This window comes from Canis aureus, chromosome 36, assembly GCF_053574225.1.
Source record: "Canis aureus isolate CA01 chromosome 36, VMU_Caureus_v.1.0, whole genome shotgun sequence".
In the NCBI taxonomy this organism is placed as follows: Eukaryota; Metazoa; Chordata; class Mammalia; order Carnivora; family Canidae; genus Canis; species Canis aureus.
This window is the reverse complement of record NC_135646.1, coordinates 11,706,826-11,733,317: the sequence shown is the minus strand read 5'-3', so window position 1 is coordinate 11,733,317 and position 26,492 is coordinate 11,706,826. Positions and strand designations below refer to the sequence as shown.

At 33.5% G+C, this 26,492-nt stretch overlaps 1 protein-coding gene across 9 annotated transcripts in view; it reads right to left on the bottom strand.

Moving 5' to 3' along the window:
* ERBB4 (erb-b2 receptor tyrosine kinase 4) overlaps nucleotides 1-26,492 on the bottom strand; it is a 1,106,505-nt gene that overhangs the window by 199,782 nt on the left and 880,231 nt on the right. For all 9 annotated transcript variants that reach the window (XM_077885345.1, XM_077885343.1, XM_077885348.1 and 6 more), the window contains 3 exons: nucleotides 17,553-17,685; nucleotides 12,725-12,847; nucleotides 9,152-9,250 (listed from right to left, as the gene is read on the bottom strand). In XM_077885345.1, coding sequence (XP_077741471.1) covers nucleotides 9,152-9,250; nucleotides 12,725-12,847; nucleotides 17,553-17,685 — 355 coding nt within the window. The remainder of the gene's footprint in view (nucleotides 1-9,151; nucleotides 9,251-12,724; nucleotides 12,848-17,552; nucleotides 17,686-26,492) is intronic.

Below are 26,492 nucleotides of genomic sequence, written 5' to 3'. Positions count from 1 at the left end.
TATTTTTCATTCTAAAGGAACTTGGCTCATTACTTTACTCAGAAAGGGAAAGTATTTTTCTGGTTTTGTACTCAAACCCCTTGTGTTTGTTACCCTCCCAAAAAGCTTGCACATGTTTCCTATGGTTAATTTACCACATGCTTGCTAAAGCAGACAGTTTTTAATTTACTGGTCAGATTCACCTAATATTTGTATGCATTATATAAAAAATATTCCTGATTCACTAAAAGTTCTTTGTGTGGATGCAAGGAAATTACAGTGAATATGGCTGAAATCAAGTGGGCCCTTAGATCTTAATTATAAATTATCAAAAAAGAAAAAAATGAAGCAAAAGAACTGACTCCCTTGGCTATTTTCTTACCAGGAAACAAATGAAAAAGGGAAATTTATTTCTGACCATAAATCCCAAATGTTTCATTTTCATTTTCCCCAAGTTAACTTTCTCACCTAGCTAAGCAGCATTTCCTGCTATTATTAGCTGCTGGTCCAATATCAGCTGACCAGTATCCATCAAATGCCTTGCTTCCATGAGCTTAGGGACTCCCAAGGAACTCCATGTATGCAGACTTCTGCTTACCACTTCTAATTATTTTCTAACAGATAATGGAACACTTAAGTTTGGAGAGGTTACATTAAATTTGTAAGTGGATCAAAACTCTAGATAAAATTGCAGTGGCTACGATCACTGTGGAAAACTGTAAGCTTTTTAGTTTTGAGATAAAGAGCCCTCACTGATTGCTTATTTTCGTGACAAACTGCTCTCATAATTTTACTACCTCCAAGGTGCTCATTCTTATTTCTAATCACACTGTGCCAACCTATACACAAACTATAAGCTATGAGAACTAAAAACATGGCTTCATTGGAGCTGCAGCAGCATTTAGAAATGTTCAAAACAATATCTTGATATTTTTATTTTTACTGGGAAAAAATTGAGCTGTTTATGTAGTAAGTATAGGACAACTCATTATTTTAACAGGCTTAAAGAAATAGAGATTCTATGGCAATCATTTTATGCAAAGTGGTAATATGTGTATTTACAGCATAGATAATAGTTGTAACTTATTTATATTAGTAATATAATTACAAAAACATTTCCAGTATATAATGCTATATAATATATTGTTATATAATACATTCACTCTGCTATGTAGACACATATATGTGTGCGTGTGCGTGTGCGTGATACTGAAAATATCACAGCACATTAAGCCTTCATTTCCTGAATCAAATCACTGGTCTATGAATAACTAAATTCACCTTATGCCACGTAATGTAAGCCAGGATTTTATTCAGGTGGTACTTCCCTCTAGCAGAAATAATATTTTTTTGTGTCCTTGAAACTGTAAACAGAACATTAAGCATTAATCAAACCATTCATATCTAGGTTTGATATGTCTGAATTTATTTGCTAATTTTTTGGAAATTCTACTTCCCGGTCTATGCTTGCTCTGTGGGCAAGAGCTTTCTACCTGAATTTTATAAACAAGCTTCACATTATAAACAGCTCTTCCTACTGGTGCAATCAAACTGAGTGAGGATTCTTCTTAAGCCATCATGATTAGCAAATACAATTCAGATTGGAGTCAGAAACTGCACATGATCAGGGAAATTCTCTTCCAGCTCTGTGGTGGCACAGCAATACATCCTCTAATGATTTATGAAATTCACCAAATCGAAGAGTTTACAAAGCTGGAAAATACCTACAATATGGAAAGCTACTACCTTTAACAGACTCCCAATTTTCATTCATCAAATTTAAATATTGGTACGGGAGACTATGTGCTGTTGAGAAATGTTCTCTCATTCACACAAATCCAAGACGTGCTTTGGAGAAACAGAAGCAGAAAACTTATTAAGTTACATGTTGAGGTTTGCAGAGAGAAACCTGCTTTGGTTTTAGGTTGTCTCTTTTAGGTGCTCCAAGAGAAAAATTAAGCCTGTTAGAATGTAAAACTTGTCAAGTATGTTGCCTATTTTCAAACATTTTAGTACTCCCTAGGATAACATTCAAAGCTCAAGTTTTAGAGTATCTACTAAATTCAGATAACTGCTACAAGCAATGATTTATGACTGCAGTCAATTATTTTTATTTATTTATTTTTGCCAAAATCTGTGATAAAATCAAACTTTTTTTTTTTTCTTTCTGTACAGGATCCCATCCTTGCATCCTTACTCCTATTAGAATATATGTAAATAGGCAAGAGACAAGGGTGGTGCTACCAGCGACCTCTAACAACAGATTTTTATTGGAGAAGCAAACACTATCCAAAACCACTACATAAAATTTCAGGAATTCAAGATTAAGAAGAAGCTAAAAATGTAACTTAGTACGACCTTCCCATATATAATAGAAACATTTGCAGAGAAGCAGTCATAAGGTTGTCACTAGGGGAGATTATTGGCCTCCTGCATGCATCAAAGGCTACAAAGGGTTTTCCTTCTTAAAGGGCTTTCAGAGAGTATGCCAAGTCCTACTCACAGAGTCAATATGGAAGGTCTATTTTTCAGAGAGAGATGCTGTAACTCTGGATTCAAGACAGCTACTAAATCTGAGCTTGTAGAAATAAATCAGAGATGAGCATTATAAATACCTAAGGAAAATGATCCAAGTGTAATATGTCAAATAGAGATAAGACTGTTGGAAATACTATAGAAATCAATTAGACTGGAACAAAGAAAGCTTAGAAGAGGAATAGAAGTCTTTTAAAAAGAAGTCTTTTAAAAAGTCTTTTTAGGGGTAAAATCCATTCAGTCAATTAACAAAGTATGTATTGGTTCCTAACTATATGCTTGTATTGTGCTTGCCATTAAATATGCACTGATGGGGTCAACAGACAGTCCCTGTCATCAAAGATCCTATAGCTAGTGATAGAGTGGGCTTCTACAATAATAACTAGCATGAATAAGTATGTAATAATCTATCATGATAAATGGATAAAGGAAATTTTCTAAGTGCTGTTAGTAGGTTATAATTTAGATCAAGGGGTCAGGAAAGCAATCTTTGAGGAAGTATGCTCAAGCTATGAAAATAAGGATAACTGCGAGTTCACCAGGTGTAATTGGGAGAAGGACACTCCAGGCAAAGGCGCTGTCTTGCTTGGCTTAGGTGAGGAGTAGAAAGAAAGTCAATAAAGAGAAAGAAGACTGGGAAAGTAATTAGGGGCTCAGGAAGCAAGGATTTAGCAGTTTGCTCTAGTGACACCATTGAAAGCTTTTATGCAGAGGAGTAACACAATTCAAGACATCAAACTAGAAGCTATAAACTGAAGAGGTCGATAGCTTGGATTAAGGTCATTGCAGTGGAATATGAAAAGAAGAAAATGTTCTCCAAATGTGTTTTTGGCATAGAATCAAAGCATTTGATCTTGAACTGGTAGTGGGTAGTTTGAGGGACTGTGATATTCAAAGACAAATCTCAAATTTCTGATAGGGACAATAAGGTGGATAGATATACAAATTATTTACACGGGTAAGACTGAATGCATAAGAGATTTAGGAGAGAAGACGAAAAGGTGCATTCTGAATGTACCTTTTAACTTGAGATGTCCCTGAGACTTCAACTTCAGATATCAAGGATAGAGGTGAGGTCAGATTCATAAAATACACTAGAGATGAAATTTGGTGATTCAGTGAGAAAATCTATGGAAAATCTGCAGATTGAAAAGAGGTCTAGAACATGGCACTGAGAAATTTCAGTATTTCCAGGATAGCTTAACACCAGCATGATGTTGAGAAGCAAGAAAGCTGAAATTTTTGAAAGAATGTGATGATAACAGTGAGCCCTGAATCCAAGTTGTTTGAGGAGGGATGTGAGGGAAGGGGCAGCTGAGAGGTTGAGAAACAGAAAAATCAATGTATGAGTGATATCTAAAAGGGTAAAATGTTCAAGTACAATTGGAAAGGAACCAGAGGATGGGAGAATGTGGTTGGAGGATGGGTTTTTGAAATAGTGATTTCAAATGTGATGCCGTTTCTAACCACGTCTTATACAGTTAACAGGACATAAACAAGAGCTAATGAAGTAAAGCATAACAGAAATGATTTACTCTAGTTACTGGTAAATTTCTCTTTTCTTCTTTTCTTTTCCTCTCCTCTCCTTTCCTTTCTTCTCTTCACTTCTTTTCCTTTCATCTCCTGTCTATTTCCTTCCTCGTAGAGTTTTGAAAGACTAAATTCTGTTTCTAATGGAATTTATAAAATCTCTTTTTGAAGATATTGTTTAATTTTAAAAAGCAAGTAAGGGATGCTCAGTGGTTGAGCATCCACCTTCAGCTCAGCTTGAGGGCATAATCCCAGAGTCCTGGGATTGGTCCCTATCCAGATCCCCACAGAGACCCTGCTTCTCCCTCTTCCTATGTCTCTTCCTCTCTCTCTCTCTCTCTCTCTCTCTCTCCTTCTCCCTCTTTCTCATGAATAAACGAAATCTTTAAAAATAAATAAAACTAGAAAGCAAACTAACTATCCAAAACTGTCCTTAATTATTTTAAGTATAATTTTTCTTAAGGAAAAAAAGATTGTTTCTAACGGACTTTTCAAGATCATGGCAGCAGTATCGAATCCTGTGACATCTAAGTAATGAGCTTTTTTTAAAGAAAAGGAATTTTGCATTTTTTTCACCTCTGAAATTAATTGTATTGTGTATGCAAATGTGCGAAATCTGTAAGACCTGAAGATTTCATCGGATTTAATTATATGAATTTCTACAAATCCATTATTAGTATGACACAGGATCTAGCTAAGAGTTACTGTTAACTCTGTGAAGTCATAGGCATAAAAAAATCATTATTTTTATAATGAGAAATGAATGTTATTGAACAAAATATCTTTGCAAATAATTTTGTGAGCCTGCTATAATCTGAAAGAAAATATACACTCCACTAATAAATTCTATTTGTCTCACCCCACTATATGTTATCCATTAGAGTTGAGACAACTCTCATTAAGACATTGACTATCATAGGGGTGCCTGGGTATCTCAGTCAGTTAAGTCTTGACTTGGTGTCTACTCAGGTCATGACCATGAGGTCATGAGATTGAGCCCCAAGTCAGGCCTGTGCTGAGCTGAGCGTGGAGCCTGCTTAAGATTCTCTCTCCTCTCTCTCTGCTCCCGTCTCCCCACCCCCCTTCCCCACTCACATGCTGGCTCACTTTCTCTCTCTCTCTCTCTCTTAAAAAATACAATTTTTAAAAAAGAAGACATTGAATATCATAAGTGCAACACAGAGAAGAACAATAAGTAAGCACAATTCCCATAGACAATTCATTTTCTTCAAAAAATAGTGAAAACTGTTGTGTAAGATAAATAAATTTTCCCATTGTATAGGGACGGGGCAACGAGTTCTTTTCTTTTAACAAAAATATGATCATTTACACAATAAGCCTGAGTGATTTGAAACATATTTCCTTGCGGCCCCTCACTGGGAACGAGGTGGTTGATTTGGCGTGGGAAAGCTGACACTAAAGCCAACAAACTGGAGCACTACAGCTAAAATATTATGACTCAGTCATTGGAATTTAGGATAATGATGGGTTTTTTATCTCAAAATATTTTAAAGGAGCAGATAAATTAATAAAATATTTAAATACATATACACTTCCAAGGCATATAGAATAATATCAAGTGATAGTGGGTTTAAACATCAGAGAAAACAACAACGAAACAACAGTAGTGGAAACTCAGACAAACTGAAGAGCCTGTCTGATTTGACCAAACCATGGTCCCCAAGTCCAAGAACCTTGCTCAGTAGCATCATTTCTTAGGGAAGTGTTCCATGCGATTTCATAAATAAAAACAAAACAAAACTAAAAAAAACCCTGTGCTCTTCCAATGGAATGGTGCTATTTGAAACAAAAACTAGAGTATGTATAAATACAGATATTCTTCTTAAGAAGGTGGACCTTTAGGATCATTTTCTTAATGTTGTTCAATGTGATCTTCCTTTGTGGGAATTAAGGCCATTCGGTAGCAGTGTGTTATTACTGTCATTCTGAATCCATTAGAAACATTCAGGTGAGTTTGAGTAACAGCCTTTAAACCAAATTTTCCTTCTCTTGCTTTTAGCATAGTACTTAATAGAACATAGATTGTTCCTTATTAATTTTTGCCTATGGTATAGATTCTAAGAAAATATGAAAGTTATCTCCTTTGCTCCTGGATATTAAGAGGAGCATTGGATGTAGTGAGTTTTAAGTTGTTGCAATTTGTCATTTATTATAATAATCAGTAACACATGGCTACATCTAATAAACTCAGTAGCAGTAGTTATTGAATCTAGAATATTCTGGGCAGCCCGGGTGGCTCAGCAGTGTAACGCCTGCCTTCAGCCCAGGGTGTGATCTTGGAGACCGGGGACTGAGCCCCAGCCCCACGTCAGGCTCCCTGCATGGGGCCTGCTTCTCCCTCTGCCTGTGTCTCTACCGCTGTGTGTGTGTGTGTCTCATAAATAAATAAATAAATAAATAAATAAATAAATAAATAAATAAATACATAAATAAATAAAATCTAAAAAAAAAAAAGTAAAATAGAATAGAATATTCTACCCCAAGTATAAAGTCCATGCTGGGGGGTAGGATGGGGCAAAGAGATCTAATGTTTCATAAAAGTATGCAATTTCCATTATCTTTGGAAACTTTATTTCCTTTCTTTAAAATCGAATAAAACACATGCCTATAAACAAATATACACCGGTTTGCGAAAGAGACATATAACATGATTATAGTAGATGTTATTTTAGTTTGAAAGTTAAACTTGGAATACCCTGCCATATGGAAGAACCCAAACTTAGGGAGATGCCAAATAAGCCTTTTATCTTAATAACCTTAAGAATATTCGCAACTTCAACTTAATTCTTAGGTCCAAATTATAAATACATTTGCTTACATGAAGCCTTTTATTGCAGTTTGATACATTATTTAAGTACATCATTAAGTATAATGATCTGCAAACATAATAGATTAGCTAAAAATGTTGGTATGAAATGCAGGTGATTTTGCACTAAAATTACACCAGCCTGTTTAAAATATTGAATTTATCATTAATTTTGCCAGTGCAACTGTATTTTAATTATTGTGATGCCATACTAATATTTTGAAAGAAGTTGTGAAAATAGTAGGAAGTGTTTCTGCTTGATATTTATTGAAATTGTCAATAGCTACCCACCAATCTATTAATCTTCTAGCATCTATCCACAAGGTAGGAGAGGCTCAGACAAAATATTTTACCTAATATATTTTTAACTTTTAAAAAGAACATACTGTTTGGAGAGAGTTGGTCACAAAATTTATCACCCATTTAGGAAAATGACCCCTTTTATGATTCAATCAGAACCTCATCTAACATTCAGCAGAAATCTAAGATTTCAAGTTGCCATCCCCACTCCTGTTTCCATGGGAATAGACTTCAGATCAGAGAGAAAAAAAAAAAAAAAAGGATGGGGTTAGGAGCTTTCAAATAATCATTCAAAATCATGATGAAGCTTTTAGAGGTTCTTTCTTAGGTGATTATTTTGTAGCCTCTTAACCCCTTTTTGCCAATCTGTTTCCATGGAAATGTGAGAAAAATGGCTGTCCAAGCCTCCAGCAGAGATTATTAGCATTCTTGTGAATTTCAGCTTTGGCTACAGTCTAGGCTGGACAAGATCTTTTTTTTGTATCAGTTTTAAATATTAACCTATACTGTTCATATCCGTTGTCCTTTTTCTTCATAATTTTTACTTTCTTTGAAAATTCCCCCCCCCAAAAAAAAGAAAGAAAATTCCCTTCACAACTATATACCTATAATTAAGATCAAATCGATTGTGACATCACTGAAAAAGGCTTTAGTTTTACATTTTACTATATAAGCCAAGACATGTAGCTGCAAAGTGTCTGAACTTTTAGACACCACGAGGAGACATTATTTAGTTACCGGAGTCCATGTGTGTCAGGTGTTGGTAGATAGGTAACAAGGATGGGTTTCAAAATATTTAGCAACCAGTAAGGTACAGCACCAACTGACCAGAGCAGCTAGTTTGTACCAGTTAATTATCAGCCCTATTATCTAATAATAGGATATAAGATATGAGATATAAGAGAGTAAGCATTATACTCAAATAAATTATCCAAGGTCAAAAACTGAGCTCCTTATACAACTTACAGAAATGCTTAAGAGAGATACTGGGTAGAAATATATAGCAATCCATCTTTAAAGACATCAAAGTTCATATGCTTGCATCATCTTTCATATGAAGGTCATTTGAAAATCAAAATCATTCTTATTATTGAAGACATTATGCTAAAAGATCAAGAATATATATTTATGTCTTTGATAGAACCCCTGGCAAGATATCTTCTGTTAAATGTGAAAAAAATAACAGCATTCTATATAGATATTTTATCTATCCTACCTTCTAAAATTTGCTGAACAGATCAATCTACAATTTTTGCTAAGGGGAATCTAAAGTTCTGATTGACCTTATAAAGTATTTTTATTCTTCAGAACTCTGTTATTTTTCTATAGTTGGAGCTTTTCACCCACAAGGTCTGTCTTCTGACTTTTGAACTGAAAGAAAGTAAATTTCAATTGGTATTATCTGACTTAGGTAGGTTACTAATTTAAATGTAACACTAATGTACGATAGATACTAATCTAGCTTGATGCTTTCATTAAGTAAATCATAACAATAATAAAATAAAGCAGCCCAATTAATTTTTCAAATCATCATTCCTATTCCCAAATGCAATTTGCCTTTCTTTGCATAGTGGTTAAATACATAGCCTTTGAGAGTAGGATTTGGTTCCCAAGCCTTCAGCTTGTTCATGTAAATAAAGTTTACTGGAATACAGTCAGCTTGTTTGTGTAAATAAGATTTACTGGAATACAGTCATACCCATTCTCATGTTTTATTTTTCATAAGTTTCTATGGCTGCTCATCTACTAAAAGGATGGAGTTGAATAGTTTACAGAGACCACATTGCACAAAAAAACTATTTATTCTCTGGTCTTTTAAGCAAAAGTTTGCCAATCCCTGCTCAAGGGTTTAGTTGTAACGAGTATACCATTTTGCGGCAGGAAATTCTCTAAGTAGTGAAGTCTTTTTTTTTTTTTTAAATCCTAAAAGCAGTCTATTAATAATGGATAAAAATATTATTGCCTGGTGTCTGTACTTACATCCATGAATTCCACATTGGCTTTGGGACCAGTTGTTTCATTAAGAATTTTAATAGCCACAGGAATCTTTACTGTTTCTCCTTCAGGTACCCAGATACCCTTTGGGAGGAAAAAAAAATCACATTAAATCCATATGAAGATACACAAATTTATACAAAAACAAAATTTAATTTAACCACTCAATCTATTAAAATCTTTAAAAAATAATTTAGAAGTTTGTTATCTGCTTTCATTTTCTGAAGATGAATCATATATTTATTCTGCTCTCAACGTGTTTACTATTATACTATAAAGCATTACTATTATAAACTTCAATTTGTATTGTGAAAAAGGCTTTCAGGGGTGACAGAAATGTAATAAAATATAATAATATTAGATTTAGATGATATATCTACTTCTTAAGACTTGGAGAACACTGTTCCAGTTTTGATCTTCAATTGTCTCATTTGCAAGTTAGAAGATTGGGCTAAGTAATGTTGAAGGTTCTTTTCAGCTTTAATATTATTTAATTATTCCGCAACTAAAACAAATACAAATATAAAAAAGCATATTCTCATGTTCCTAAAGTTTAGACTGATTTAAGAATTAGGTTTCGAAGGTGAATATTTTAGAATTAGTTTTCAAAGGCAAGTACTAGAGAGTACTGAACCCATATTACTTTGGTTTTATTATCAAATATTGTGCATGTGTATATAAAATATTTAAATTGGTCATTGCCAGTTCTCTCTTCTTACAAAAAAAAATAATTATAGTATCTGAACAAGATCTAAAATTGGGAAAGTATAAAGTAGGTAGGGTTTAAGTTGAGTACAACATTAAGGTAAATAACAGCATTTCTGAGTAAACAATTCAACCATTTGAATTAGGACAATAATTTTGATAAGATATAAGAGGATTCACTAATTATCTAAGATTTGTTTTGAAGCATATTGTCCCAATTGAACACAAAAGCAAATATGAAGTTATATGGAAAAAAAGAAAATCTCAAATTTTAATTTATTAGCTCTAACATCAAAAAAAGTCTTCTTAGTCCAGTTTTCTTTTTCTTTCTTTCTTTTTTTTTTTTTTTAAATCTCTCAGCAGCATTCATTGCCACCACCCACCCTTGCTTGACCCAGTAGGCCTGAGGAAAACAGAGTAAGGGATTCTTAATCTAGTTTTAACATTAAGATGAAAGAGGGGAAAATCTCTTATTCATAAAGAGAATATCTCTAGTTTTTCTTAATATCAGTTGGTTGTAGTCATAAAGGAAATACAAAAAAGCTTTTCACTTTGTACTTCTATGCTAAAACATATATCTTTGTGTTACTGAAAGTTGAAAAAAAGCAAGAGGAGACCTAAGCACAAGAATTGTTAAAAAGTCAAAATATTACAGAAATAAAGGCTTTAACTATTAGAAGATGAATTCAAGAGTTATGTTCTTTTTAGAGTGAATAGGAACATCTATATGTCAAATACAAAAAAAGTAAGCCAAGTTCCTTGTGGTATAATTTTTTTTTAATTATTAATGCACAAATGGGGAGGGGAAGCTGGAGATCCATAGGCTACATTTTCTTAGTGATATCTAGGGTAGAGAACAGGATTACCATTTATTCAATAAAGTAACCACAGGGAGGTGACTTTATAAAGATATAGCATCAATATTAAAATATTCCTAAAGCATACTTTTGAAATAAGAATATAAATTCAGTGTGAATTAATTTGTACTGCTTTTTAAATAAGTATAGTCATTATTTTCTAGGCCTGACCAGACAAAAATTCAACTACACTAATACCCATGATATTGGTTCAAATCTTTTGTGCTTAAACACAGCATATCTTCAATCAGGAGGAAAAAGTCAACAAAATAATTAGCTAAGCTAATGTGCATTTCAGTGGTCAAGAATAGTTCTTTATAGTTTAAGACAATATGCCCTAGTAAGAACTAAGATATTAATTAAAACTTAGGATCAACCATACACACTGTAGGTATAAAATTCAAAGATACTCATGGAACTTTCAATACAAGTAATTTCAATAAAGCGACAATGCTCATGGACAATAGGCAAATAGTTGTTCATAATAAAAATATTTATAAAGCTTCATAATTAAATGTCTTAATGGGTAATTTTTTCCTCCTGAGGTGACTAAATCATATTTAGTCTTGAGTTAAATGCTATCCATGATTTAAAATAAAATTAACTTTCTAGACCATACCATCTTTAAAATAAAAGGGCTGACTATTTGCCAGGAACAATACAAAATTGAATTATCATTGAAATGGAAGTTCATTATTTCTAGCATAGTATAAATAGAAAAACACAATAAGTTGTATTTTTCAAATATATAAAGATTCTGAAGGCTAGAAAGTACCAAGTCAGCCTAGAATATTTTCTATTCAAATTAGGTACTCAATTAATAATTTTGAGTTCAACTAAACAAAATATGTATACTAAGAGGTTAAGAAATTTCTGCATTTTGGCCTTAGAATAAAACAATTTTATTTTAAGGAGATTTCAATTATTTTTGGAAGAATCAGGAGAGAAAGTTAAGGTTTATATTCTTATTGTTAATAATTTTTGTTAGATAGGTATTTAAGTAGAAAAAAAGTGAACATTTTCTTAGAAAGTGCAAATTTCCTAAGATCCAGTCCATTTTAACAGAAATATTTGTAAAAACTGTAGGCTTGCCTAAGCTTTAAGAAATATAAAACTGTCAAAGTAAAATTTGGGGAACTGTCAAAAGGGACATTACAAAAAGGACTTAGCACTAACCCAGCAGGGTTTCTTATGATTGTTACTTACATTAAAAATAAATTTCACCACAAGTAACCTTAAGCCTGGCCTCTGAATTGGTCTTATAATGAAGCTAAATAAGTAAACATGCAGATGACATTATTTGAGGTTTGCCTTTCCAAAAATATCTCTCTTACTGGAAACTCATGATGTCACCCTTTGTTCTTTCTAACCTGAATTTCACAAATAAAGTCACCTTTTTAGTTCGCATATAACGGTGAGGGCATCAAAACTGAAAATTTTCTGTTGAGTCATGTCAATTAACAGGTAAGCAAAAAAGTGGTTTAGGAACTAATCCTATCCTGGAAATAAATCAACACCTTTGTGTAGATCCTAAAGAGACAGGCAGTGCCATCCTGATGGGGAGACATGTGGATAAAAGAGCAGAAGAAAGGAAGAGCAGGGATTAGGGCATATCACTCAGGCCTGTCTGGGAATCCACGGAGCACTGTGTAGGGGTCCAGGAAAACAGGCTAGAGCTGTGTATTTTAGATAAGGGCAAAATTTGCTAACAGGGAGATGATATCAAAAGTGGATCAGAAGGGCATGCAAAGAAAGACTATACTGTGGTTTTTGTGACAGTTTCCTGCTTTCTCATGATGGTATCCCTCCCCGCTTGCTCAGTAAACACGAATGAATTCATTTGTGCAGCAACTTCTCAATACGATACAGGTTCTCCTCGCTGAATATTAAAAGGAAATTAGGTTGGCTAGAATGAGAACTCTGGTTATTATTTAAGACAAGTCTGAAACAAAAAAATGACTGGTGGTGAGGGCTATTCATTTATTTTTTTACTTACTTTATAAACTGTTCCAAAAGCACCTGAGCCAAGTACTTTCACTCTTTTAAGCTCAGTTTCTTTCAAAATACGAAGTTGAGCTTGATTGGGCGCCGTGCCACTGGGAGTTAAGGGTTCTACCAACTAGAAAACAAAAAGAATACAGGTTATAAAACCTTCAAGTCACCAATCAATGATTTTCTCCCTTTCTCTGCCTGCTTCTCTTTCTCATACATATAAGAAACACACAAGCACACTTTCCTTGACACACAATATTTTTGTTGTATGGATCACTGGATCACTCAAGATTCCTTAGGAGTCTATCCTTCCTCTTCTCATGCTTTTTGCCTGGGTGAACACAAGTATAAAAGCGTGTCTACTTTGAGGCATACTAAGCTAGGAGATCTCCTGCCCCCTTAAAGAAATGTAAGCTAATGAGGGGCTCTTCGTCTTACTTTATGAAGTCCTTCCAGTTTTGGCCTCTCCAGCTAAGACTCGGATCTTAGTTATGCCCATGTACTGGATCAGTTTTTTCTTTCTTGTTTTAGGAGATTCAATACATAGAAAAATAAAATCTAGCGAGGAAGCAAAGACCGATGCATCAAAAGAGAGAAGTAAGAGAAGAAAGTAAGTAAGCACGACGTCCATATCCCAGGACAGTGCTTCTAAAACTTTCATGTACATTTGAATTACCTGCAGTTCTTGTTAAAATGCAGATTCTAGTTCAGGAAGTGCGCGAGAGGGGCTGAAATTTGCATTTTTTGTAGAACTCCGTATAATATCTATGTATGATGATGTCCTTTGAACACATTTTAAGTAGCAAGGCCCTAGAGTAACTTACAGATCAAATATTCTAAAATTCTATGAATTGATTCAAGATCTTAAGGAAATGCTATGGAATGCATAGGAATAAAACAGTCGCCAGTGAGAAAGTTTCACTAGTTCTGGCTTCCTGGGGGAGACACACCTTAGAATTGGTTTTGAGGGGCACCTGGGTGGCTCAGTCAGTTGAGTCTCTGACTCTTGCTTTCGGCTCAGGTCATGATCTCAGGATCCTGAGCTTGAGCCCTGAGTTGGGCTTTGCCCTCAGTGTGCAATCTGTTTGGAATCCTCTTTCTCCTTCTGCCCCTACTCCTGCTTGTGCACCTGGTGCATGCTCTCTCTCAAATCAATCAATCAATCAATCAATAAAATCTTTAAAAAATAACATAAAATTGGTCTTGAGATAATAAAAATGGATTGACACGGAGGAGGGTATTGCCATTATGAAGAACAGTTTGGACTCAGCATCAGGAAGAAGGAGGAAGACATAAAGCAGAATACAATAGAAGGTGGGACAGATCTGAAGGATGAGATTAGGGTGGGAAATACCAGATCATAAAGTGGGCTGGCTGTGGCCAAAAGGGACAAACTCAGGTAATTTTAGAGGTTCATTTTAAATGCCATTTAGCCAGAGAGGATGAATAAGCTGGAGAAAGGTATAGGAGACCATATATATTGAACACCAACAAAAAATAAATTTATAAAAAAAAAAGGTATATGAATGTGTGCCAATTTCTTGCCTATGTGAGAAAAAAAATATATATAAACATGAGAAAGGCTCTATGTACCAAAAGTCTGTATTTCATGTTAAAACTTTAGGTTTGTATCTGTGCTTGGGTAAAAAAGCAAGTAAGAGAAATTGAAGTTTCTCTTTTTAAAGTTAAATAAAGGGACTAAACTTTAAACTCAGACAAATAGCTTGTTCTTCCTCAGCATAAGGAAATAATTAAAGGCAACTCTTACTCAAATGGTGTTGAAAACCATCACGGTATTTCACAGTGTCTGTTGACAGTGCTAAGTGCACTGTGGCCCTGTGGCTTGGTTATTATTATGCTTCTGTGAACATCATGGTCTACTTAAGTAGCTGAACAGAATCTGGAGTCTAGGTAAGTGTAGCGATAGTAAGAATTTGGAGATGATAAAAATTGTTAATAAATTTAAGCCACTGTCTAAAAGCTTGACAACAAATATGATCCCATTTCATTTGCAAATTTATATTTTTAAAAATATATATAAAGTCACATAAAATAAATCTCAGAAAAAAATTACACAATTCTTTGGTAAAATTGGAAGAAGAATCTCTGTCAGAGTTTCCTTCATTTGAATCCAATTCTGCTGTGCAGAATTTGTTTAGTAGATTTTGATACATATACTGTATGTATATAATCAGGAACTTTAATGAATAATTTTTTTAAATCAGATAAAAACGTATTAAAAATCATATGCAAAATTGGGGACTAGACTTCAGCACTGTGGGCCATATATATTTAAAATATATTCTTCGGCATATAATACACCATAATTTCATATTTTGAAAACTTTACAATTCTACCTGAAATGTTTAGTCTTCTGCAATTTTCTTAGATATCACTTAAAAATTTAAACAAACACATTTTTCCAGGAATTTGAGAATGATACCTTGAAAAGAAGCATTGTTTCATTTTGCAAGCCAGAATGACGGAAAGAATGTCAGGTTTAAATTTGTAGGTTTGCACACCAGTACTGCCACTTATAGGCTTAGGAAGCAATTTACCTCTCCTAACCCCTTATTTCACACCTGTGAAATAGGTACAGCAATAATTACCTTAGAAGATTGTCAAACGATGAAATGGGATGTAACATAGCTGGAAAACTTTGGAACGCTGCCTGCCATATTGTAGCACTGAATCTGTCACTCTTCAAGGGATAGGATCATGTCCCATTAACACTTTTTAATCACAGTATCTGTCACAGGCATCAAGCTTACAGTGCATCTCGTAAGTATGTATTGAAAAAAAACATATTTCCTACTTTTACGCATGTAACAGAAGATAGACAATCTGGAGCAATATGATTTTGGAAAAGCATATTAACTCTAAGTACATTCCAACAATATATCATGCTTTAACAAGTTTTTCACATCTGAGACAGATTTCTAGCTGTAGTATCTAAGGATTTGAGTTGATCCTCTTAAGAATTCCTCTTCTGTTTAGATGATAGAAAAATCATAGTTATTTACTTGTACTGAGAGAAAGATGGGAATTCTACAATTATCTAATCCAGTGCTAAGTAATAACTTTTTATAAAAAAAAATACAGTCTGCTTATAAAACCAATCAGTATGTGTTTATTTAGTAATGAAATGTCAATTTGAGGGACATTCCTAGAAAGCACTATATAAAAAAAAAGAAAACAAAACAATTATTTTTATAACAATGAGACTTTCCTGCATGTAGTTAAGGGACAGAATTCATTTCCTATTTATTCAATCACCTAAATGTCCACTGCTGTTCCAAGACTTCAGCTCCTGTCCAACTCTAATTTACTTCACTTTTTAGAATTTTCTCCATGACTGCCCCAAGCTGGCCATGAGGGATGATTGTATCTGCCTCCAGCATCCTTGCTAAACTGAAAATATGCACAGCACACATGTTGTGCCCAAATTTGCATTCACATGTGCGAGGTTAAAAATGACCGAGTTGATCTTTTGTAAACATCAAGCTCAAGTAAAAATGACTATTTTTTTTCTCGTGTATATACCATCTATCTTATGCTTGAACATTTCTATTGATAAGAAAACCCATTTTAATTGCAGACAAGTCCAATTTTTAGACATTCTTTCCCGCATGTAACTAAAGTAGCTTCCTGAACATTTCTCAGGATTCTTCTACCCAGTTTCAACTTCTGGAGGAAGAGAACTAAAATTTAATTCATTATCAGCTTGCAAAATTTATCAATGAATATTCTCATTCCTGTCTGTTAAGAGGAAAAGTCCGACTGTCACACTGACAATGAGCCAAAAAAGAGACCCAGCGAAGGTTAAGTTTCAGAACAGGGATCCCTGGGTGGCGCAGCGGTTTGGCGCCTGCCTTCGGCCCAGGGCGCGATCCTGGAGACCCGGGATCGAATCCCACATCGGGCTCCCGGTGCATGGAGCCTGCTTCTCCCTCTTTCTCTCTCTCTCTCTCTGTGATGTGACTATCATAAATAAATGAAAATTTAAAAAAAAAAAAAAAAAAGTTTCAGAACAGAATTGCTCTGTTCAGAGACATGACATGTCCATGACAGCCATGGATGTGAATATCAGGAGAAGGAGGGAAGGTGCATGTTGAGAAGGATCTGGCAATCCATAGTTTTCTGTAATTTTTTTTCCCCTGTAACCTACACAGGGAAAACTATCATCTTGCATGCCAGAGAACTCAGTGTGGCAATATAAAAGAAATTATAATAATTTGTGGGTAATTTACATATTCACAATAACTAACATGCATAACATTAAATGCTTCCCATAAATTGTGTGGTAAGGTCTGCGTGATTACAATAGTACGCTTTATCCTGTATGCTCAGCTTTTCACTGTTGGTATAATGGGATCAGTGGCTACCAATTTAATGACCCTAATTAAAGCATAAATTGCTTGCCTATCTGGCTTTGTTTTGAACCAGAAAAATTCTAACATTTTTTCTAGTCCTGCTGTTGAGATACCCTCTACCCAGATGTTTTCTAGTTGTGCTACTGTAATATCCTCAAACTCTAGAGGGATTCCTCCTCCAAAAGAAACAGATAAGTCTTTTCAATAAGAGCTGTCATTCAATAAGATAATCTTCTTGGCCCCTGCTATTTGTCCTCTTTAAGTCATGAAACTGCCTTGACTACTTTTACTACATACTCTGACGTTTCATCAACTCTGTATAACATATTGTGAACTATAAACCCTCAGCAGGAAATTGAACGGAGTTTTCACTTGGATTAAAAAATTGAATATCATCTGCACCCCTAAATCTAATGAAAATCCTTAAACAAACACACGGAGAGGAGATAAACACCTCACCTCTGTTTCCAGAAACCTTCTCAAGGCTCTTTTCTTTTTAATGCTCTTCCTTCTAACATAAACTGCAAATGTTAGACCCACGATGACCAGGATGAAGAGCCCACCGATGACTCCCGCTGCAATTAGAGGAGTTCTGACCACCAGAATGAAAAAGAAGAAGAAGAAAAATGTAAGAAGAGAGACAAGGCAGAGAGAGAGAAAAAAAGAGCAGTTGTGCAATACATTATCCACATATCTCAAATCTGGTCAGAAGAAATACAAATAAAAAATGCATTAAAACCATCACAAAATTTTTCTCAGGACAAAAACTAGTCCTGCTTTTTGTTTTGCTTTTTTTTTTAAATAGGAAACCATGCACATCCAACTGATCTTTGGAGATGAGCAGCCACGGCATGCCATTCAACAACAACAACAACAACAAAATATGACAGAATGAAGAACATGTGCCAAAATGCTGATACACAAGCATTTTAAATTATTTTCATTTTACTTTTTCCGTAAATAAATGGAAATATATTTTAGTAATATTGTTGTTGTATATAATAGTATTTTCAACATTTTCTCCAAAGCGGGCTTTCTCAACAGTGGCACTATTGACATTTTGGGCTGGACACGTGTTCACCTTGGGGGACTATCTTATGCATTTTAGTGTTTATCAACATCCTTGGCCTCCGCTCCCTAGGTGCCAGTAGTACCCAACCCTCCAGTCATTACAATTTCTCTAGATATTGTTGACTGTCTGCCAAAATCACCCCCCTCTTGAGAACTACTGCTCTACAGTAAAAATAAATTGTCTGAAGATATGTGACTCCACACCTGTAAAGCATGAGGGTATGGATAAGAGAGATGTATTGACAAAAGCACTGTTTCAAACTCCAGCTATGCCACTGTACTAGGATAAAGGGGAAAAAAATTAAAATTAAATTAAAATAAAATAAATAAAATAAAATAAAAAAGAATTGGGTCAGACAGGTTTTCAGAGTTATAATGACAGGAGTAATTGCTATTATCAAAAGTGTACCCAAGCATCATATACCCAGAAAAGAGGTCTACACATTAATTATTACAATTAAAGGTGTAAATAGTATTAAAAGGAGGTTAGAAGAGATTCACTAGAGATTTATATTCTTAAAGTGTTTCTCTAATACACTGTTTGCTAAAATATAATTTTGACACTAATCATTTATTGCTTTCCAAGGTAAGCTTGTTCCTTGTTTGAAAATATTTATGGTCTTAACTTCTTGTTCTAGAGTAGAGTAGTATCTAGGAATTTTCTCTGGTCAGAGCCCTGACATATATTAATTTCATGCATCCTAGCAAAGAGCCCAGAGTAAAATACATAGGTATTACCTAATACATATTTGATCATGAAGCCATGACAGATACAAAAACGAAAAAAGAACTTTCTGCATGTCCATGATCTCCATAGTAAAGTATTTTATCTTACATTCCTTTTTGCAGAAGAATCTACTCTATATAGCTATATTCTTTTAGAGAAAAAAAAATACTTGCTCTTGTAAAATAAACGTTTGCTCAAAGACACATCAGAAATAATGATAGCGGATGATCCTAAATAAAATTTTTAAATTTAAAGAGCTCTTGAAAAAAATCTGTTACTTCTATAAATGAAACCATGTCTTTTAAAGATTATGACTGTTATATTGCCATATAAAACTACAGAAAAACCTTAAGAAGTAATTCATTCTAAAGGTTGTTTCCTGACAGCCGAAAGTACTATAGCATACTGGAATGTTGCTATAATTCAACTAGATTTTCCTAAATGGAATTTTATAAAGATATAAAAATCTATGCTGAGAAAATTAAACTGTAGTATGGACACAAACTCATCATTGTGATGTGTTTTGGCATGTGTAATATCATATTTTTGAGCATGGCAGTTAAATATGTATTTCAAAAAATATTTTAAGTTTTCAATCCAAGGCATAATTTCCAGCTCAAGTGCCTAACATATCCCTGAAAAAGCCATTGCTACACAAAGAGTTGTAATTTTGTTTCTTCAACCCAGCATTTTTATTGCAAAGGATTTATGTAGGCCTCAGAGTGCTCAACACTTTGTTAATTGTAGATTTGAATTAAACTCTAAACTTCCTCTGCTTATGTATTTTGCAAAAGAATAAGTGGCATGGATTTATGAAAATATATGTCAATGTCACTGTAAATTAACAGAAAATGCTCTATTTTGTTTTTGTTTGTTTTCCAATTTAAGAAGAATCATTCCTAATAGAAGAAAATAAGACCTCTGCTTCCATTCTTTCCCTTTAATTTCGGTAGCTATCAATTGTCATGTCATTACTACTTATTTTGGTGATGGCAATGAACATAAACACTAGAAAACTCAAAAGACAAAAATTCTGTGTTTTTCTAGTTAGCATTTACATTCAATATTTTCCCACAGCAGTTTCTTGGTTGATTTGCATTTCTTTACCACTTTTCTTCTCTTTCCACCCTGCAAGAGTGGGAGAGGTACAAACAACCTGAAGAGGTAAAGAACTAGAGTTCCCACACCTAATAAAATCATACAAAAATATTCTGTTGGACATTTTAAGTGGTAAAATTCTTCATATTTCACAAGAATTTATTCTTGAAAAATTAATCGTAAACCACACAACTAAGCAACCTGGGCAAATTGAGAAGGGGGGAATATTCTGTCAGACAATTTGTATGTTCTCTTTAATAAGCGAATATGAAAAAAAATGTACTGGTTTTGATTAAGAAGACTTACTAGTCATAACAAGATGTGAAATGTGATTCTGGACTGGACGTTAGTTTGGACAACCATTTGTACAGACTTTTTTTAGGTAACTTGAGAAGTTTGATTATGGATTAGGTAGTAGATAAGATAAAATGTACCATTATGGAAAAATGCAGACTAGAAATTTAAAAGATTGAGTTAGAAACAGCAGAATTTCAATGAAATATCCATACACGCACATGTGCGTGTGTGAGATCTAGAATATAGAATAAGATACTGACAGTACTTGTCTTTGGAGAGTATGACTATAGTGCTCATATTTTTGTATTTTTACTAATGAGCATTTTCTAATTTTATACAATGTTTTTATTTTTCTTTTAAAATAAAAGTTTGCTAAATTTAAGAGAAACAGAAATAAATCATTATCTAAAAGTTTTATTTAAAAAATGGTCTTGTTTTCTTTTTTTTCCTCAACTGTTTACTTTGCATGTCTTCAGTTAATTCATTTCACTATCCTCTGTCTACTTTTACCATGTAAGGAACCTCTGTAGATATTTTCTATTCATTATAGTTAAATGTGTCTGAGACATTTGCCACTATGTTGTGTACAATTAACATGATGCTTCATAAAACCAAGCTCATCTGAAAAGCTAATACTACTTACACATTTCCTACTTTCCACAATTTTGAGGATCCCTAGATATTTTAGGTGTAGGACAGATGACCATTTTTTCCTGAGAGTTAATGCTTCAACTCTTTATGAGAACCTTTTTAAAAAGGAGATAACTACTTAAATTTTTTTTTTCTTAATTACTGTCTATTCTTCCTAGGTATGATGCTGGCTACTGCCAACCAAGCTATATTTCTGAAAGACAGTGTTTCTTTTTTATACGTGAGTCAGAGTAACCTCTTAAAAGGCTGAGATATGACACTATGAACAAGATCATAAGGGTCAAATGCCAAGGGAACTAGAATGCTCTTGTCATCACTTATCTCTAACAGGAGTATTGTTTATTTATTGTCATTTGCCTATATATTATAAATGGACAGGAACCCTAAAATATCAAATGCCAATTCTACGCTTAGATCAAAAGGATGTAATCAACTGATAATTTACCTTATTTTGTGATTTGGAAATACTATAATGAAACAGATATTCTCCCAGTAGTCATAGAGAGTAATATAATAAAGATTCTGAATCACAAATGAACTTAGCTCATTTATTTTAAAACATATAATTTAGTTTTCATAATTTCATTTAGAAGTTCAGAGACAACACAGTGTATTACATTCCATTCCCTTGAATCCAATTACCTGTCTTAAACATTTATCTATAAAAGAATGGTGTCTCCCAAAACTATATTACTCATATAAAAGAGATATTCTTAACAGCTATTCAGTGAAGAATATAAAATGTGAGAGAAAACATGAAATCTGAATTTATAAACATCCAAATATTTTCCTTCATTGATCGGTTTCTTTCCAGATCAGGAAAAAAAAATCTAGTAAAGTCAATATAATTTATGATTAAAACTCAATGGCTCTAAGACTATTATACCATATTCCATTTAATGTCAAGGGCAGGCTATCCTCCAAAAAATAAAATTGTAAACTTAGTAAAAGTAGTATTTTGATTAAAATAGTCATTGCAAAGAATGCTAAATCTATAAGATTCTTTTATAGATATATACCAATAAAAGGAAATAAAAGGACTTTAATTTTATAATATGGGTATATTTTCTTTATTTCTTGAATACAGAATCATTTTCAACACAGGTAAGAGAGACAACCTGAAGTCCCAAAACACCAATGATATAACTTGCAACCAACAGTATGACTTTAAATCAGTGAGCTCCATTTCTGGAAACTTCTAATTTTTTTTTAATTTTTATTTTTTATTCATGAAAGTCACACAGAAAGAGAGAGAGAGAGGCAGAGACACAGGCAGAGGGAGAAGCAGGCTCCATGCACCGGGAGCCCGACGCGGGACTCGATCCCGGGTCTCCAGGACCGCGCCCTGGGCCAAAGGCAGGCGCCAAACCGCTGCGCCACCCAGGGATCCCCGAAACTTCTAAATTAAATAATGTGGACATGGGTCTCAGAATTCATTGGATCTGACTTAGAGTGGATTCACTGTTTATGTCTGGGTACTAAAGGTTAAACAGAATTTTTAAAAATTTACATAGCAAGTAAAAACAATAGGCTAGTCAGAAAATTTTAACTAGGCATTTTTGTATAATAAACTTTAAATAAAATGGTAAAATAGTGCCTCTAACATTATTATTTTTTTGCATACCTTTCAAATCTGCATGATTTTTCCTTAGAGTGGCATATTGTGTTGGAAAGAGGTTTTAGAGTCAGGCCAATTTGTATTTTAATTATATGTCGGCCTCTAAATAGTTGTGAGTGTAGTTTTTCTGTCAAATAACTCAGCTTAAGTACACGTAAACACATTCTTCACCTAAGTTAATAAAAAATAAGCATAGCAGGGAACTATCTAGTTTTTTTGTTTGTTTGTTTTTTTTTGGTATTTCTGAAACCTGGTGACTTTGCCTCTAGATCCTGCCCAATCAGTAAAATTTAAAAATTAAATAAAATTTTAATAAAATACCTTTAAGCATTTGGGAATCTTATGCCTCATTTTGGTCAGAACAATCTATATTTGTGCCAGTGTAAATATTAATAATACCCCATGGATTCTCAATAGCAGCCTTGTGTGAGCAGTAAATCAAATGTTTACCATAATGTTGGCCCGATTTAGAGAAACTAGGATACCTCAAGCTAACAAGTCTTTACATATAACACACATATGTGTGTGCATTTGAACACTGTGCATGTGTATATACTTACACATTCATACAAGAGGTTATTAGTATTAACAAGTATTATTTCCTAGGAAAGTAAGTCAATCACTGCCTATAATAACCATATATGTAACTTAAATGGATGTTTCACAAATTAGGGCCAGATGTTATCTTATATCATCTTTAAAAAATATAATTAGGTAACACTGGCTGTCATTTTGTACCCCATCTTCCTCTGAAAATCATAGTGGTCATCAGATAAAAGCGTGAGTTTGCCATGAACCAGAGGTTAAATCTATCATCAGCAGTGTACTCCATGTTTCCCAATTTGTTCTTGCTATAAGAAATATAGAACTGAACAAAAATATGTCGACTCCTCAATTAAAAAAAATGACCATAAACTTTTTATTCTAATAGTTGCACATTTTTAATTAAAATTTATATTTATAATCACTGTATATTTTCACTATATCTATGCAATGTAGATCTTATAACCCCCATATAAAATATAAAGAAACAGACTCTGTGAAAAGTTAAGACACCTAGATAAGGTCAAACATAATAGTAATGCTAGCATTTTACATCTTGGGTTTTCAAGTTCATTAATTTTTCAGCTAAATTATGTTGTCTCTCTTTCCAAAGTTGACTCATTAGAATTGGTTTTTAAGGCAGATGTGCAATTCATCCTATATTTCTTCAATATCTGTTTGAAAATAGAGAATAGGTCATGAACATAAATTTAGGGGTCCTAATAGACTGCTTGATTTTTATGTTTAATCATATCTACTATTGTAATTCTCCCAACACTATCATTTTATCTGCCCTACTATGTTCATTGTGGTTTCAGTTTATTAAATCCTTTATGTCCTTTATTGAAATTTCTAAGTGGTATTATTCTTTCCTTAGCTTCATTTTATTTTCTCATGAGAAAACAGTGAAGAGGATTTTTTGGATTAAAAAAAATAGATTTCCTTAAAAAAAAAAATGCAAAGACAAGCAGTATCTCTCATTCTAGTTACAGTGCCTACTGCACTGATACTCTGTTCAGTCTTCCCCAAAGAGGTTCAGATTTGAAACAAGAGACCTTAAAACACTAGGAAATATTGAAATTCCCCAGAAAACATTTTAAGTGTTACTGCCTAGGGCAAGGAGAACCACATTAATGTCATTGTTCTTTTTCTCCTGCAAACTGTGCTATGTTGACCTAGAATTACACCTGCTCTATAAATATGACACGTCTTTTCTTTTCTTTTTGAGCAAATATAAGTGATCTGGGTCAGACTCTGAGGTAGACATCAGCTGACAGTTACAGTTTTTATTTGATGAGACCTAGAGTATTCTAGTATATCTCTACCTTTGATTAGGATTGCGGATTCCACTATTCCTTCTTAAATGTAACCAGAAATGTAAGTGCTGAAGGAAATGAATCACCACATATTCTGTCTTCCTACAAGCAAATTTGTCTTTGTGTGATAAGATAAATCTTTTTTCCCAATATTTTTTAAATATGTGAATGTTACAGATTATTCAATAAAAACAGTGTTACATTGTATTTCAGTAGAGACATTACCATTAAAACAATATGTAATTATCCTATGGATTCTTCTACTTCTAGGATTAGCCTCCAAGAAAAAATCCCTAATAGTTTCATGTAATTTCCTGCTTCTCTCTACTGGTGATTTTGTATCTATGAGTTTTGTTTGTTTACCTGTTTGTCACAATTTTTAAGATAGTATACCTACTTGTAGATTTGATTCTGGGGACAGATATTCTCATGCTTAAAACAGCATTCTCAGGATATATATAATCCACTCATGAATTTCTTTTTTCTTTCTCAGTTTCGAGATAGAAAAAATACCTATGAAATTTCTACAAATAAAGTGTTGAAAGGGAATTAGACCAGAAAGTTGTTTTCTTTCAATAAGTTCTTTTAAGAACTTAGGTGAATTTTTAGCACTTAGATTTTTTTTTTCATGATTTAAACCTATTACACAATATCAGCAATGTCTGTATTAGTACAGCACTTCTATGATCATCTGCATAGATAGTAGAAATATGTTAAATGTCACAAACAACATATTGTAAACATTTCATTACAAAATACATTATTTACTAAGTGTTCCATATTATTACCTATTCATTACTCAGATATGGTAATCTGAAGCAATATGTCAAAGGATTAAAAAATTGAGGATAAAGCTTTTACAACTTCAGTTATTTTTTCTACCAAAATTGTTTAACATGCTAAGGAATTTATTAGTTTTATAATAGAGTAGAGGATGGTACCTAAACACAACTATAAAAAACAAAATTTGGGGAGGGTAGACCCCATTCTTTGTTCGTATATGTTAATATTTTTCTTCACCTCAAAATCTCCATTCATTCTAAGCTCTATAACTGCAGATATCTGTGTTGTTGACAGAGATTATATTCTCTTCGTAAATTGCATCTATCCTCATCTATCAAAGCACTAAGTTGTACATTTGTGTCAGGTTTATTGGGCGCAATTACAAAACACAAATTAAAGAAGTCCCATTTTCAGAGGATTCACAAACCAATTTCTTAAGTAATGATTTCACTTGTTCTCTTTATATACAATTTTGTATATAATGCATCTTAAAAAAATAGTATGCTTTTTAGATACCTCAATTCTTGCCTTACACTAAAAACTTTAGAAAGTAAAACACAAAGACAAATTAAGGAAACATCTCTCTTAAGAAATATTACTCCTTTCAATTTAGATGAAATGTCTTCTACCTTTTTTACCCTGCTGGGCAGTCTTTTTTCCTTTTGAGGGGCCTCCAAGTGTTCTCAGAAGGATAGGGAGCCTTGATAAATTTTTAATATTTGGAAGAAGGGAGATGAGGGAGACTTTGAGAAGCAGGTGGAGTAATGGAGAAGATGCCAGGACTTGGGATATTCATGTAGGGTGATTAAATATTTTTTGCATAATTAAATAACAAAGCTACTTTTACTAGATATTTTATTTGTGCCATGTCAAATAATGCTTCCAATATAATGGATTATGTGTGATGCATCTGAGGTAGGTTATACAACTTGCCAAAGGTCAAAAGCATCCTAAGTGGTTGGTAGTCAGGATTTGAATATTGGCATGTTTTGCTTGAAAGCTTCTCTGTTTCCATCAACATATGATTGCACAAGTATATTACATCAGTGGACAGAACAGAAAGTCCAGAAATAAACTCATACTTATATGGTTCATGAATTTATAACAAAGCATATAAAGTGGGGAAAGGGCAGCCTTTTCAATAAATGATGTTGGGAAAACTGGACAACCACATGCAAAAGAATGAAACTGGACCACTATCTAATACTACACACACAAAAAAATAACTTAAAATGAATTAGAGACTTGAGTGTGAGACCTGGAACCATCTAACTCCTAGGAAAAAAAAAAAAAAA